The sequence below is a fragment of the Myotis myotis genome, unplaced genomic scaffold, assembly GCF_014108235.1.
Source record: "Myotis myotis isolate mMyoMyo1 unplaced genomic scaffold, mMyoMyo1.p scaffold_m19_p_15, whole genome shotgun sequence".
Lineage (NCBI taxonomy): Eukaryota > Metazoa > Chordata > Mammalia > Chiroptera > Vespertilionidae > Myotis > Myotis myotis.
Genome location: NW_023416319.1, coordinates 25,920,949 through 25,937,050, shown reverse-complemented (window position 1 = coordinate 25,937,050; position 16,102 = coordinate 25,920,949). Strand labels below are relative to the sequence as shown.

The window sequence follows — 16,102 nt, the reverse complement described above, 5'->3', positions numbered from 1 at the left end:
TGGCCCAGGATGGAAACACCCATGAAGAAAAAGAATCAATGATATTTTACTTAAAATGACTTTCGACATTTGCATACCAGGAACTGCCACATAATTGTACTCTAAAACCTAAAAAAGATCTTCCCTCAAAAAAAAAAAAAAAGTATATTCATCCTTGGAGATGTCTTTTTTGGTGTGTAGATCACATGGCGAAGCAAAAAGACGTTGCTTTCATCATCTTATTAAGTCTTATGAAAAGCTTTCCTTAGATATTGGCGCCAGGTATTTAGTACAGAAAATACGTCCATTGTTTCAGTCAGATCCATTTCTTCTTATAATCAGAGGTTCAAACTTTGCTTTGCAGAAAAAGTTAGCTGCTATGCCCGACCACACCGACGTGTCCCTGAGCCCGGAGGAGCGGGTCCGAGCCCTCAGCAAGCTTGGCTGTAACATCACCATCAGCGAGGACATCACCCCGCGCCGCTACTTCCGGTCCGGAGTGGAGATGGAGAGGATGGCCTCGGTGTACCTGGAAGAAGGAAACTTGGAAAATGCCTTCGTTCTGTATAATAAGTTTATCACGTAAGTCTTTGAAGTGAGAGAATTGGAAATATATCGACGTGATATTTTGGTGAGACGGTTTGGATGCCGGGGATGTTTTCGTGTTCAGACCAATTTTACAGTCTCCAAAAACATTAAATGTGTAGGTTTTAAAATGACCAAGTAAATGTCCTCAGAGGCATCTCGTATCACGTCCGAGGCGTGGGGCTGGGGAGAAGGTCAGGGAAGTGATGAGGACTATGAGATTTCCTGTCACTAGGCCAGCATGGTAACCTGCATGTCTCTGTCTTTAACACTCTTCTCAAGCAAAATGTCTTGTTTCATGCCATTTTACCCCTGCAGGACTGCAAGCTTTATGAGAGCAGGAGCCATAGTGCAGCCCTCGCTACAGCATCTGGAACATGCCATTCACATTTTAAAAATTTGATTTGATGGGTTGAGTCCGGGGGATGAGTTAGCAATGGTAGAAGGATATGATTCCAGGATAAACTGTAACAGTCAGTTTAACATTGCAGTTATTAAAAAAAAAAAAAAAAACAACCAACACATACAATCTATTTAGCTGTGTAATAAGCTAAGTATAAAGGAATTTCCAAAATGTTGAGGGACAGTGGCTATCTCAAAACAGCCAGGTGAAAATATTCATACTTCTCATTAGATAGATATTGTTAATAACATATCCTAGTTTAAGACTTAACAGAAATGGGATTTGGATTTTCTTTACCAATTTGCCAGTTTACAGGTTGGGAAGATCTGTTAGCAATAATTATTTAAGCTGAAACCCTTACTTTTGTTTTAATTAAATGTCACTTGTTGATTAATTTCACTAGTTCAGTTGGGGGACTTAACCTGAGAACATTTGAGAAGTCGATGACTGGCAACCTTTGGTCCACTTGGCACAATTGTTTCTAGAAAGTTAAACAATAAATATTAAATTGGAGGTTATCAATTGTCACTGATAGCACATTTTCCCAAAAAATGTTAATTTCCTAACTAGTACAGGTTACCAATTGGTAATATTTCTTTTTCACTTTCTGTTCAAATTTTGCACACATTTCTATGGAATTGAAAGTGTGGGAAAGGGAAAGGCCACTATACTCTCAGTTACTGACTAATCAGAATATATTAATCCTCCTCGGTCATTACGCATGTGGTGCTTTGTAGTTCACTTACCTTCCCTGGGCCTCAATTCCTTATCTACAAATGACTTGAGGATGAATGTCTCTGAGGTCTCTTCAACTCTAAATGTTTGTGACTTTATTCTATTTAAAAAGACCTAGGCAACTAACAATTTATGTTGCTTCTTAAAGCCTTAATTTTCTCATTTGAGAAATGAGAGTTATGATACCATTCCAGTTACCCTGTAGGTGAAATGACGATTGCATGCGTGCTTTGTAAACAACAGAATATAAGTAATCATATTAGCTGATCAAAAATAGTATCTATAGCCCATCACAATCAATGAAGGGTTATTCATTCATTTAACAAATATTTATTGAGCACTTATTATGAGCTGTACACTATTGTCCAGGCTGAGGACACATCAGTAAGAAAATCCAATGGAAACACTATCTCGTGGAAGCATTACTTGTAGTTTACTGTATCTGGAAGTGATGTACCTGGTTGGCTTTAAGGATTTGCCTTTACTTCTGCTGTCCCTGGTTCCTCCTCAAAAAGGAACAAGAAAAATAATTACCTCCTAAATAGCACCTTATCCACTAGGGATTCTAGCTGTTATTTCTCTTGGTTACAAATTTTCAGTTAAGAGTTTTTGATATATCCACCATGACACTCCGGAATCACCAGTGGTCTTTTGAGTCTTTTTCAATCATGAGAAGGGATTACATCGATCTTTCCAAACTCCTACATTTTTACGTGATACTCTGTGTTGACAGCTTCACACGTAAGTATGATGGTGCTGTGGTGGGATTAAGTAGCCAGAACCCTGAGAAAGACCAAGTGGCCCAGTCTATTTAGGAATCATACTGACCCTCTTAACCTCAGGGCTTAGTTTACTGAACTTAACACTCCCGTGAAGCCAAAATCATACTCAGTGCCATTAGGCAGGTGAAATGAATATAGGTTAAATAATACTTTAGTTAGCATGTCCTTTTTGAAAGGGAGGCTCTTTCTCATAGTAAAATGATCATTGATCTTTTTTCTGTCAGATAATGCTGAGACGTGCTTTCTCCTTCTCTAGCTTGTTCGTAGAAAAGCTTCCCAGCCATCGAGATTACCAGCAATGTGCAGTCCCCGAAAAGCAGGACATTATGAAGGTATGGTGGGGTCGATTCTCCCCTGCGGCATCAAATGTCCCTCAAGTATCCATTACTGGTTCACACCCCCTTCCTTTCCTCCTCTGACTCATCCTCTTGAGAGTTTAAGCACCAAGATTCATTCCATTAGCTATGATGTTTCGATTTCTTCTTTGACCTTTAATCATCATTTCTGAGCCTGTGTGGGGTGTCTAATTGAAACTGAAGTGGAGGGAAGGAGAAGAAAAGAGATCAAGAATGTGCTCAAGCACTTTATGGCGTGAAGAAGAAATTATTTCACTGTTTCTCCCAGAGATTGACAGAATGGCTATCTATTTCTCTATACTTGAGACAGTCCGGCTGGGTGTAATTATTCCATGCAGTCCTGCACCCCCAAACTTTGAAAAGCATTGAGTCTTAAGGTGCTAGCCTAATAGGTAATAAAGGGTTTAGGGGGTAGCCTGATATATTCTCAAGGAAAAGGCACATTGTTGAAATGTATTTATTCCTCATCAACATTTATAACATACATAGTTTCAAATATCTTTACCTGAGAATGAATCTTTTTAAAGTGACATTTAAAATACCTTTTTCATGTATTAGTCTTAAACAGTTTGGGTTGCTTTTATATGAAGGAAGATAAACAATGTAGACAAAGCCAATCACAGCATGAAATGTGAAATAACTCTCCAAAGGTATTTTACCAGATAGTGGAATAAAGGCTCTCTTACCAGTTACATAGAGCCTGAGGCTGCCTGTAAGCAGAACCCAAATTTTGTCAAATGGTCATCACTATTTTAAAATTTGTCTTTGCATACTTATCTGAAGGGTCATTCATTTCCATGCCATTGTGTAACATTTGCCCTCAATTCTGTTGTTCATTCAACCTCAGAGGGTTCTATTTGGAAACCAAGTTCCCAGGCTGCCAATGTGACTCATTTACTCTAATTTGGGGTTATTCTTGTTTTTGCTTGTAGGCAAAATTCTTCAAAAGCATGTCTTTATGCCGGATGGATGGATGGATGGATGGATGGATGGATGGATGGATGGATGGCAAAAGATTATGAGAACAGAAGTTTAGTGGGAGAGCCTGGAGTCCTAATTCTAGTCATAGGGGACAAGCCTTTTAATTTCTCTAGGCTTTTGTTTCCTTATCTCTAAAGAGAGGGGTGGGGGATTGTGCTTGGACTATGCAGGTTTCTCAGCCGTTTAGAGTCACTGGGAAGTTGTTTGAGATCCAGATTCCCCAACCCTTTCCTTTCCAATAAAGATGTGGCTTCGGTAAATCTGGGTTTAGACCTGGGAATCTGAATTTTTATGGAGAGTTCCTCAGTGCATTTTATAGTCTGTCAAACCTAGGAGCACTTATCTACCATGTTCTTCAGTGTACCTTTTGAGTATGATTACATATCTTTACATACTGTGGAATGTGAAGTTGCAAACCCACTGCCTCAAAATGGGGTCTCTATCCAAACAAAATGCAGATAAGCACTGCAGAGGGGATCATTTCTCCCCTCCCCTACTGAGAAGTTACATTTTGGAGCCTAGAAAAGGGATTTATTTTCCACCACCATTTTTGGTTACTTGTGTTTTGATTTCTAATTCACATTCCAGCTGTTTTTCTTTCTCAGTTGATGATCTGAAAGACTATACTGAAAACCCCACTAATCAATATATATATATATATTTTTTTAAAGAAACTGAAGGAGATTGCATTTCCAAGGACAGATGAACTGAAAAAGGACCTTTTAAAGAAATATAACATAGAATACCAAGACCATATGCAAAGCAAAGTAAGTCCAATAAATTGGTACTTGCATTTCATGCCTTTTCTGTGCAAATATATTTTTAATTTCAATTTTATATTAGTTTTTAAATGTCATATGCATTTGATTAAAAATTAAAGATGTAGTGATGTAACACCAATAAAAAATTCATGTTGATTTCCGGGTTAAGCACTTGCACCAAAGATGTGGTATTTTCATTTCCCTCCAACATCTAATAAAGTGATGCATTAGAAAATAGATTTCCTACAGAGATTTTAAAAGAGCTTTTTGATCAACTCTTGCCAATGTAACCTTGAGCCAGCTGACTGCTGTTTGATGATGAATGGAGGTAATAGGTGCTAGGGAAAGCAAGTATATAGTTTCTGATGTGTCTAATTTGTAGACCTTGGAAATGTGAATTGGATTCTTATATATTGCAGCCCTTCACTGAGGTAGAATTATAATTGTATGAGTGAAATATAATCATATCACCAAGGGGTGATGGCATCTGGGTTCTTATTAAATAAAGAGTGAAAATGATAATGAGACTGAAAGGCTTTGAAAGAAGACATTGGCCAGTTTATAGGAGACTCAAGTTGAAAACATGAATTCTTGATGTTTTCAGCTTTCTTATAAAGATTGTTTTGCCTTTTCTGTTCATGTATTTATGTGCTCTGGGCGTCATCTTTGCTGACTCTCACTTCAGTTAGTCTGAACACGGTCACAGAACTTCCCTACGTTCTTTGAGCATAGCCAGAGGTGAGGTTTGAGTAATGTGTGTTTTTTAAAAAATATATTTTATTGATTTTTTACAGAGAGGAAGGGAGAGAGATAGTTAGAAACATCGATGAGAGAGAAACATTGATCAGCTGCCTCCTGCACACCTCCTACTGGGGATTTGCCTGCAACCAAGGTATATGCCCTTGACCGGAATCGAACCTGGGACCCTTCAGTCTGCAGGCCGACGCTCTGTCCACTGAGCCACACCTATTAGGGCTTGAGTGATGTTTTTGACTAAGTGACAGAGAAAATGTTGAAATCAGAAGATTCCTGCAGGTGTGGATATTGATGACTTGATTGGATTTGAACTATGAAAGATAACATGGATTCTGGAGGCTCAGACAAAGCAACAGCAAAGAGAAAAAAGCCCAGTTCAGTCTCCCTTCCATAGTCAGCAATGCGTCTAGTTGTCCCCTCCAGATTTCCTTGGGAGAAACAGCCTCAGCAGCTGTTGCACGGTCTGACTTCACAGTCCACAGTAGCAGCATCCCACGTGTATGACATGGAGAAATCTCCTTTATGCCTAGGAGAGATGAACAGACTCACCGGTGAGCCCTGGCTGCAGGCAGCACCAGTATTACCTAGGAGCAGTCAGAAATGCAGAATCTTCAGCCCCACCCAAGCCTGCTGAATCCAAATCTGCCCCATAACAAGGATATGGTTTCTATGTGGGGCTGTAAGCTGTGCCCTCCCCCCACCCAACTACCTTACAGTAGCTCCCAAAGTCTATTTCCACAATTATTTGGGGGAACTGCTTCTTAAAAATTATATTCTTACCTACGAGTACCTGGATATTTTTGATAAGACGGGAACTTGGAAATCTTCATTTTAAACAAAAGTGCAGGTTTGTTGTACTAGAGATGATTGGACCACATTTTGAGAACCGTTTCTTATTGATCCCCCTTCTCTGTAAAGTTCCAGCAGTGTGAGTCCTGGAGTCACGTGCAAAGGGTTCTAGGGCAGCCTGCCCCACAGCACGGCCTGCGGTGATGGGAGTGCTCTGTGGAACTCGCTGGCAGGGGAGACACTAGCCACATGGTACTCAATTCCTAGCAGGACTGAGGAATTGCATTTCCAATTTCATTTCATTTTAATATATTTAAATTGAAATAGCCACCTATGGCTAGTGGTTCCTATATTAGCCACTGCAGTCTGGGGTGATATAACCACTTCTGAGATACTTTGTCCCTCAGGGTTTTATAAGGCAGCTGAGCAAAGCATCCTGACCTTGACTCTCTAATATTTAAAAGCGCAGGGGAATGGAGGGAAGTTGACTGTCATGGCCTGTCTCTGGTAAAATATATGAGTGGATTTAGAACTGCTGCCCAAATCAGGTTAAGGGGCTTTGGCTAGGACGTTATATATTCTCCTCACTGTCACACGAGTGTCCCTACGGGCAGATGGCAGTATCTCGCGGCGTCTCTGTCTGCTGGAAGATTGAATGTCTAATCCCAGGGTGATGTTCTTGCCTTGGAAACTAACCTTTTGCTCTGGCAACCACCTGTTTTTTTAGAACAAATATAGAGCCGAATATCTCAAAAAACTGGAACATCAGCGATTGATAGAGGCCGAAAGGAAGCGGATCGCTCAGATGCGCCAGCAGCAGCTGGAAACGGAGCAGTTTCTGTTTTTCGAAGATCAACTCAAGAAGCAAGAATTAGCCCGAGGTCAGATGCGAAGCCAGGAAACCCCAGCGCTGTCGGAGCAGATTGATGGCAGCACCTTGTCCTGCTTTCCCAAACACCAGAACAATTCCCTGCTGAACGTATTTGCCGACCAACCCAATAAAAGCGATGCCACCAATTACGCCAGCCACTCTCCTCCGGTCAACAGGGCCTTAAAGCCAGCTGCTACCCTCAGTGCCGTTCAGAGTAAGTGTGAAATGGGCCCCTGCAAGACATTGAATCTCTTCTAACGGGACCGTATTTCTGGAACATCTGGGAGGGTCCTCATTTCGTTAGCAATTGTGGTAGGACCCCCTCCATCTACATATGCATAGACAGAGCTAATCCTTCTGTACCATGTGGCTTGTACTCTATGGAACCTGAAAATTCAGGATTTGCCCCTGAAAGAGCGGAGACTCAAATACATGGGGCTGTATTCGGTCACGGTACAGAGAGTCTAAAAGAGAAGAATTCCAAGCATTATTTTTTTTCTTTCACGTATCTTATCAAAGAAACACGTGAATCTTAAACACTGTATGCTGGGGATGAAAGATGTTGAGAAACTTGTTTGTCCAGAACTTTGCTTGGCAGTTTGAATGTAAATGGTTAGCCTTGCCCTAGGCCAGGAAGATCTCGTGCACATGGGGCGTTAGCCTCCAGATGGATTATGGGTTTCTGCCAACAATTAATGCTGCTGGGTGCTGCCATGTCTGTACTGGCAAGTTTTCAGAAGCAAATGAGGAGTTCTTCCCAGCAGACACTGATTGAGTTTGTGTTTCTATTTATTTTTGAAAAGTCATGGTAGACAACCAGTGTGTATAAATTGAGCTGCTGCTCATTATTTCTGAAAACACCATCTTTTTACTTACCACCAACTTTCATAAAGATATAAAAAACATATGGGAAACACAATAAAGAGTATCCATTCTGTGTCTTACAGGATGCAAGGTGTCGTCTGTATAGCCTGTGACTTAACAGTACATTGGTTTTGAGCCAGAACAAAACTCATGCTTCCGTGCAAATAGTTGATCTGGGGCATGAAATGTAAAAGTGCTTGCACTTTGCCACCTATTTACAAGTTTAGGGACTCTTACCTTCCTTCTAGTCACTGTTTACTTGTAAGAGTTTTGAACTAACACATGGAAAGTGGAGCATTCAATCATTTAATTTTTGATATTTATACTTATTTGCAGTCACTCACCAAAAACTGTTTTGAAGGATGGGCTGTAAGATTTGGTTTTTTTTAGCTTCTTCTTCTCTCTTTTCTGTTTCTCAGATTTAGTGGTTGAAGGACTGCGATGTGTAGTTTTATCAAGAGATCTTTGTCACAGATTTCTGCTGCTGGCAGAATCTAATACAGCGAGAGGAATAGAAACCTGTGGAATACTCTGTGGAAAGCTGGTATGGTCTTTGCTTCATGTCTCTGCACAGGAAACTTTCCAAAGCGCTGATGGTCTGTGATAAGCAGAGCGGAATATAGCATCCTATGAGTTGCAAACATTATTAACTTTTCAGAGATTAATTTCATAAAACTGCTGTCCTTATTCATGAACTATCCTTCTAGAACAGCGATTCTCAACCTTCCCAATGCCGCGACCCTTTAACACAGTTCCTCATGCTGTGGTGACCCCCAATTTCATTGTTACAAATTGAACATAATTAAAGCATCGTGATTAATCACAAAAACAATCTGTAATTATATATGTGTTTTCCGATGGTCTTAGGCGACCCCTGTGAAAGCGTCGTTCGACCCCCAAAGGGGTCGCAACCCACAGGTTGAGAACCCCTGTTCTAGAACATGGATGGTAAAAATTTCAGGTCTTCGGATTTTCAGAACCATCTAATTTTCTAAGACAGATTTTTGTTGCGATTGTTAGTTTCACATACATTTATATAATTAACTCTGCCTGCTTTTATCCGTGGGAGGTATCGCCTTGCCACCGCTCTGTCAGATATGCGTGCAGTACAACTAGGGCTTTGTGGTTTCCTTCAAGGCAACAGTTTCAACAAACGAAATCTTATGGCACAGGCCCTATTTAAGTATGGAAGATTTTATCTGAAATATGTGATGAAAGACAATGTCAACATAGAAGGAAATAAAAGAGAGGAGATGAAATTAATTTCTTACTTGCAAGAAAGATGAATAATATATTTTTGGAAGTGGCCTTTCATAGTCTCCTTGGGTATAAGTTTCTATGGCTGGGTACAGGAACATTTTCAGCCCTAAACATTCAGCGTAAGAACTGTTGTGTAATTGAATACGTGCTCTGTTTTATTCTCCAGTACACATTCTCCTACAGCGTTCCAGTGTTCCATCCTCCCCTTTCCTAGGAGAAAGGAAGCGCAGGTGGCAAGCACAGCAGAACGACCAGCCATCTTGGTCACCTTATTTGCCCTTCAGGGGGCAGTGTGCTGTGGATGCTTCCTCCCAGGACCATGTGTTGTACTAAGTTCCCTTCCTTCCTTCCTTCCTCCTTCCCTCCTTCCTTCCTTCCTTCCTTCCTTCCTTCCTTCCTTCCTTCCTTCCTTCCTTCCATCTTCCTTCCTTCCTTCCTTCCTTCCTTCCTTCCTTCCTTCCTTCCTTCCTTCCATCTTTCCTTCCTTTCTTCCTTTCTTCCTTCCTTCCTTCTTCCTTCCTTCCTTCCTTCCTTCCTTCCTTCCTTCCTTCCTTCCTTCCTTCCTTCTTTCCTTCCCCTATCAGACAAATATGTGCCAGACACTGTGCTAGGTGTTGGCATTCGGTAGCCTACAACAGCTACAACAGTCTTTGCCACGTGACGCTTGCAAAGACTGAGACAGATGAGAAATGGGGCTGGGTGCTCTCAGCGGAAGTGCAGGATCAAGAGTATGTGTAACTAGGAAACTGACCTCGTCTGGGAGGGTCTAAGAAGTGATGCTGACCCCAAGCCGGAAGAATACATAAAGTGAGCCGTGAACGAGGGACTGGGATGGAGGGGAAAGCTGTAATGAAGGCTGGAGGAAGACTGGCCAGTTTTCAGGGAAACCCTAAGACTAGAGAGAAGTCTATGGCTTCTGAGCTCAAAGAAGGAGTACTATGGAGGGATGGACAGCTAAACACGGCATAATAGCTCTTACTGAGGTTCCTGCCACCTTTTTATAACCCTCTTCCTTGCAACTATTATCTTATACTGGAGGCGGGTAATTTATTTTAACTTACTCTTGATCTAATTGCAAATCCAAAAGATAACCTAATTATGGAAAATCTCAGTGAGTCTCCCAATAGTAGAAGAAAGTCGTAAGTCAGGAAGTGAAATCCAATATAATTAAAAACAAGACCATCAACCTCGGAAAGCCTTAGAAATGTCCTCTAGTAACAACACAAAGGTATGGAACTAGTTCTCCCCTCCAAATAAACCCACTATTATTTTGTTCTGATATTCCCATTATAGATGTAATATATCCAAACATTATTTATTAACTAAACTGCCAAAGATCAGTCTAGGACAGTGATGGCGAACCTATGACACGTTTTTTTGGTTGATTTTTCTTTGTTAAATGGTATTTAAATATATAAAATAAATATCAAAAATATAAGTCTTCGTTTTACTATGGTTGCAAATATCAAAAAAGTCTATATGTGACACGGCACCAGAGTTAAGTTAGGGTTTTTCAAAATGCTAACACGCTGAGCTCAAAAGGTTCGCCATCACTGGTCTAGGATGCTAATACCTATTTATGGTACATTTTCTATTGTGAAAATGGCTTTCAAGCTCCAAACTGCTGACTCACATTTTGGGCAAATAATTCATTTCCTAGTTCAGTACCTATACTTTTTCTTTGAATTGTGATTGGGGGAGGGGTGAGGGGTGGGGAAGATGATGCAAGTTGTGGGGCAGAAAATTCAGGACTATATGAATTTTTTTCTGCCAGGTCTTTTCTTTTTATTCCTCTGCCAGTAGATGATACCTTTTTGCTAATTGTTTTTCAGACGCACAACGAATTTACCATTACCCACATCATCGTGCCAAAGCAGTCTGCAGGCCCAGACTACTGCGATGTGGAGAACGTGGAGGAATTATTCAGTGTTCAGGATCAGCACGGCCTCCTCACTCTGGGATGGATCCATGTACGTTTGTCCTCTGGGTCTCAGTTGTATGTGTGTGTGTGTGTGTGTGTGTGTGTGTGTGTGTGTGTGTGTGTTGTTGTTGTTGTTGTTATTTTCCTCCTTGAGGAAATTCAGCTTAATCTAAATAGTCCCAGCCTTTCAATATTTTTCAAGTCCAATAAATGTCATCACATCAAAGCATTTTCTTCAATGTTAAGTCTAAATCTGTCAAATCTGAACCTGGCGAGGGTTATATTGTGCTTTTTTTCTACCAGGTTAAAAGAGAAAGAGACGTCTGGAAATTAGTGACTAATTTCGATGATTTTTATAGAGTAGAATGGAGGCCTACTGAGATTTTTAACTAATTTGTCTAGATAATTGTTAACGTTCCCTTTCCTTTTAAGAAAATGTTGGAAAATGTTTCTATTAAACAGGTTTTTGTACATATTAAGTAGGGACCATATATTCCATTGTACCTCCCCTGCAGGTCAATGATGTATAAACTGTACACAAGCCACAGATTAGGGCCAAAAGGAAGGGGCTGAAAATATTGGCTCCTACCATTCACCAGGCCATCGCAGGAACAAGAATGGGCTTAGGAATGAAAAGATGTGAGTTTAAATTTCAGCTCTGCTAAGAGTTCATTGGCAAGTTACTAAAAACGCAGTCTGAGTATCAGCTTTCCCATCCATGAAACAGGGATCAGAATAACTGACCTAAGGTGATGGTGAGTGTTAGATGAGATGATGTCAGGAATTCCTTAGCACGTTTTTCTAGGGACTCGGAAAATTGCAGTTGTTGGTTTTGGTGCTAATGCTCTACTTTTCTATCCTTAGTGTAATCTCTCGGGGGATATTTTTCCATTCAGTCTCACACATCTGGGCCTGGGGTAGGGACAAGTCATCCTGCCGTTAGGGGGTCCCAGCCAAGATTTCCAGGGCACATCCTGGGGACCTTCAAGAGCCCCTGACGAATGATGTGACCATTTTTTACTTGCTTTATAGAGAAGTACTGAACAGGGGCAGGACACACACACACTCACACACACACACACACGCACGCACACACACCTACACACATCCGCACCCACAATGTCACGGAACATTTGGTATTCTGTAATTCAAGAGAGGAGAGGAGAATTCACCTGTAAATTTCCATGTGCCCTTGGTCAGGACTCTTAACCTCCTTGCTTCCAGGGTCTCTCACGGGCCAGGTGGGGCTAATGTAAACCCTCTCTCCCTCACCAGATTTGTGTGAGCTGTAAGCAAGATGCCAGGTTGAAAGCCTTGTGAAAGTATAAACTGCCTCTCAAATACAAGAGATTATTTATAATGAAGAGTTTGCAAAACATTCCCTATGTCTATTTGTTTTACTTAACAGTCAGTAATGTGCCTTACTGTTTGCTTAGAAATTGCTGAATTTAAGGAATTATTTAATGTGATTTTCTGTAACAAAAAAGTATTTTAAAGCAAAAAAAATTGTAGCAAATAAATTGTAACATATACTTAGGAAGAATGACAGCCCATTAAATTTGCTTACATCAAAAAGTCAATGCTAGTGTATCTTACAAAACATTTCCCTAATTAGAAATCAGAGTTTTTCCCTGATGTCCTAGGTATCTAATGTATGCAATAATGAAATTGGGTCATTTACATAATGGATTTGGCATAATTCTAGGATTTTGCTTTTTGTTTCGTTCACTATACCAATTTTTACGGTTCAGTGAAAGCACTAAAATGCTATATGTCTAAACTTCAGTGATTGTAATGACTTTTTGTGAAGATTTTCATTGGCACAATGATAGGAACAAATTCTCCAGCTAACTTTTTTTTTTCAGATATAAATTAGTCACAGGAAAGAAGGGCTGAATTGGAATCAGACAGATCTGGAGTTGAGTTTAGACTTTTCAGCTTAATGAGCTGTATGACCGTCAGTGTGTTATTAACTCTTCTGCTTAGCTCGGTTTCCTCATCTGTAAAATGGGGGTAATGATAGCGCTTCTCTCATCTTGTTGTTGTGAGAATTAAATGAGATAATTCATAAAAAGCCATTCGTTCAATTGCAGTAATTGACATCTGCTGCTATTGTTACCATCATCGTCATCATTTTTTTTTTCCATAAAAAAGGTGGGGAAGGGAAGCACCATTCTCCCATGGGTCAGTTGTCCTTATGGAGTAGAAGTGATTCCTCCTGGCAGCAACAAAGGGCTAAGAATGCCTTCTGTGCATTCAGTTTGGAACGAAAGGGACAGGCGGAGTGACTGGTCTACTTGACAGCCTGCTCGCTGCCTCCAGAGCCCTGGAGTTCCTCTGAACACGTCTCACTTTCTCACCGAGGCCTAGATGGCTCTCTGTGTCAAGGGAAGGTTTTCACGGAGACAGGTAACAGTCAGGCCCTCCCACCCATGCCTTCACTAAAGATTTGGGTTTTAAAAAATGAGGTGATTTCCATTCCTCCGTTGATCTCGGTCTTTGCAGACCAAGAGTTACTTTTTTCTTTGCAGAAGATGTATCTTTCTGTAAATTGATATGAATGGATTTTTATCTTCATTCTAGTAAATAAAGTAGAAGGAATTTTTAAATCTTACATCTCTTGAACAAGCTATTGTTCTACATAATGGCATGAAGCTGTTTCTATGAGCCCATGCCCGTTAGTGATGACAACGTTAAATGAACGCCAGCGAGTGGTTTTGATTCCTTTCTATGTGCTAGGAAATGGGCATGGGGAAGTTAAGGAATCTCCACACTCTTCTACAGCTAGTGGAGGAGGCCAGACCCAGGCAGTGCATGCCAAGGACCTGGGTTTCATGATGTAAATGGCCACATTCCTTTGTTGAGGGTAATTGGGTTGACTGTGAATTTTAAAATCGTTGTGGCTGCATGGGTTTTTCATATCCAAGTATGAACCTCTGATTTGTCTCTCATAAATACGTGTGTCTATAAGCCCCAAATCTGGAAGATAATTCCTTTACTTTTTAATCTCTTCCTTCTCGTCATGTGCATATTTATTGGCTGTGCACGATGAGTCCCAAACACCTTGAACAACCTGAAGAGTTCCGTTTTCCCATTGGTCGGGAATGGCGATCCACATAGGGGTAACAGCCACCATGTGGGGAATTTATTGAAAACTTTCCTTTCGTGTCCAAGGTTTTGTGTAAAGTACCTCTGGGTTTCCCGCCACAGCTCTCCTCCTGACCAGCTGTGTGACCACAGGCAAATTGCTTAAAGGAGCCTCGGGATCCCTGTGTGGAAAAGTGAGATAATAATAGAGGTGTCTCCTTAGATGAGTTGTGATGATTAATTTCCAGTTCTGTCTTTTCCAATAAGCAGAACAGACATGAACACACCCAAGAAACTCTTCTCAAAGTCATAGTTTTCCAAAGATGCAAACAGGGAAGGTATATGTCAGCAGACACTTTAAGAAGTTTATATCTGGTTAATGGTGGTGAGAAAGAAATAGCAAATAACTAGAGTTTTCTCTTCCCATGGTCTGTGGCCTTGGCTAAGACTCAGCTACCCCATAAGATGGTCCTCTTCTCTTTCCATAGACACATCCGACCCAAACGGCTTTCTTATCCAGTGTCGATCTTCACACTCACTGTTCCTATCAGCTCATGTTGCCAGAGGCGATTGCCATTGTGTGTTCACCAAAGCATAACGAGTAAGTGAATGAGTACCTGTACCTGTAAGTGGAGGGGCTCCAGTGAGGCTGGGACTGGGGCTGCTGGGTTCAAGTGTGTCCCCTCCAAAAGGCAGACACGCCATGCCCTTGAGGGAAAAGATTGGTGGCAGCCAGTTCCCATGTCTCTTTAGCTCTAGAGTCTTGCTTTTCAAGGTCCTTTTCAGTGGGAGAATTGCTGGTTCTCTTTCTCCAGTTAATATGACCTTGAAGTGGATAAATAAATTGGATGTTATTATTCCAGTTTATCATTTGAGATGTTAGTTCTCCTGTGTTATTTCCTGTTGTAGGAAAATGTCCAGCCTTCATTTAATTACCTCCAAAACCTTTCTAGGTTTGGGAGACGATTATTATTATAGAGTGATTATAAGCACAGGACTCATTGTCAAGTTATATAGGAATCCAGTCTCCACCCTCAACTGGTGTGTTTAGCAGGATGCCTGACCACCGTGAGGCTGGGCCATTTCATCCCTGACACCTGCCCATCACAGGTTGATGTGAGCATGAAACTCAAGATGACAGTCTACGTAAAGGGCATAGCATCGTGCCTGGCCCCACAGCCAGCACTCCATAAATATTTGCTGTTGCAATCACCACTATTGCCATTGTTAAAACAATTAGAAAGATCTGCTACCCACAGTCTCCTCCAGGGGGGCCTCGGTGTTTCTGCTGTGGTCTCCCCAGCAGGTCAGCTGCCTCTTGCCTGGGACAATCTTGCAGGTGTTTGGAGTTCGCACTGGCCGCGCCAGTGTTTCTCACTTCTAGGCCAGTCATTGTAAGATTGGAATTCTAGTTTGTGGTGCCTTCCTCCTTCCCATTTGAGGAATATGCTTGTGCCATTCAAATAAAGCATCAGGAAAGCCCAGATGATCCTTAATTTTTGTACCTTTCCTTCACCCTGAAACTCAGCACTGGCATCTTCCGGCTCACCAGTGCTGGCATGCTCGAGGTCTCCACCTGTAAGAAGAAGGGCTTTCATCCGCACACCAAGGAACCAAGGCTGTTCAGCGTGAGTAGACACTGTTGGATATTTGATTTTAAACAATATATTTTTATTGATTTCAGAGAGGGAGAGAGAGAAACATCGATGATGAGAGAGAATCATTGATCGGCTGCCTCCTGCACGCCCCACACTGGGGATCGAGCCCGCAACCTGGGCGTGTGCCCTGACCAGGAATTGAACTGTGGCCTCCTGGTTCATAGGTCAAAGGTCAAACACTGAACCATGCCGAACAGGCACAGATATTTACTTTTTTACCTCCTCACTTTTTTTAGTAGTATAATATGGGATAAAACATTGTAGTGCTTAGTTTGGAGTTTTCTTATCTAGAACATTAATTATTCTTTGTAATT

At 41.2% G+C, this 16,102-nt stretch overlaps 1 protein-coding gene across 4 annotated transcripts in view; it reads left to right on the top strand.

The window, feature by feature from the left end:
- The window catches only part of STAMBPL1 (STAM binding protein like 1), a 44,943-nt gene that overhangs the window by 26,995 nt on the left and 1,846 nt on the right, over positions 1-16,102 (top strand). For 3 of the 4 annotated variants that reach the window (XM_036336684.1, XM_036336685.1, XM_036336686.1), the window contains exons 3-10: positions 344-561; positions 2,741-2,816; positions 4,493-4,588; positions 6,855-7,212; positions 8,282-8,406; positions 10,955-11,092; positions 14,619-14,731; positions 15,659-15,758. In XM_036336684.1, the coding sequence (XP_036192577.1) occupies positions 344-561; positions 2,741-2,816; positions 4,493-4,588; positions 6,855-7,212; positions 8,282-8,406; positions 10,955-11,092; positions 14,619-14,731; positions 15,659-15,758 (1,224 nt within the window). Of the gene's footprint in view, positions 1-343; positions 562-2,708; positions 2,817-4,492; positions 4,589-6,854; positions 7,213-8,281; positions 8,407-10,954; positions 11,093-14,618; positions 14,732-15,658; positions 15,759-16,102 lie in introns of those variants that run through there. The other variant, XM_036336687.1, reaches the window with a different exon arrangement.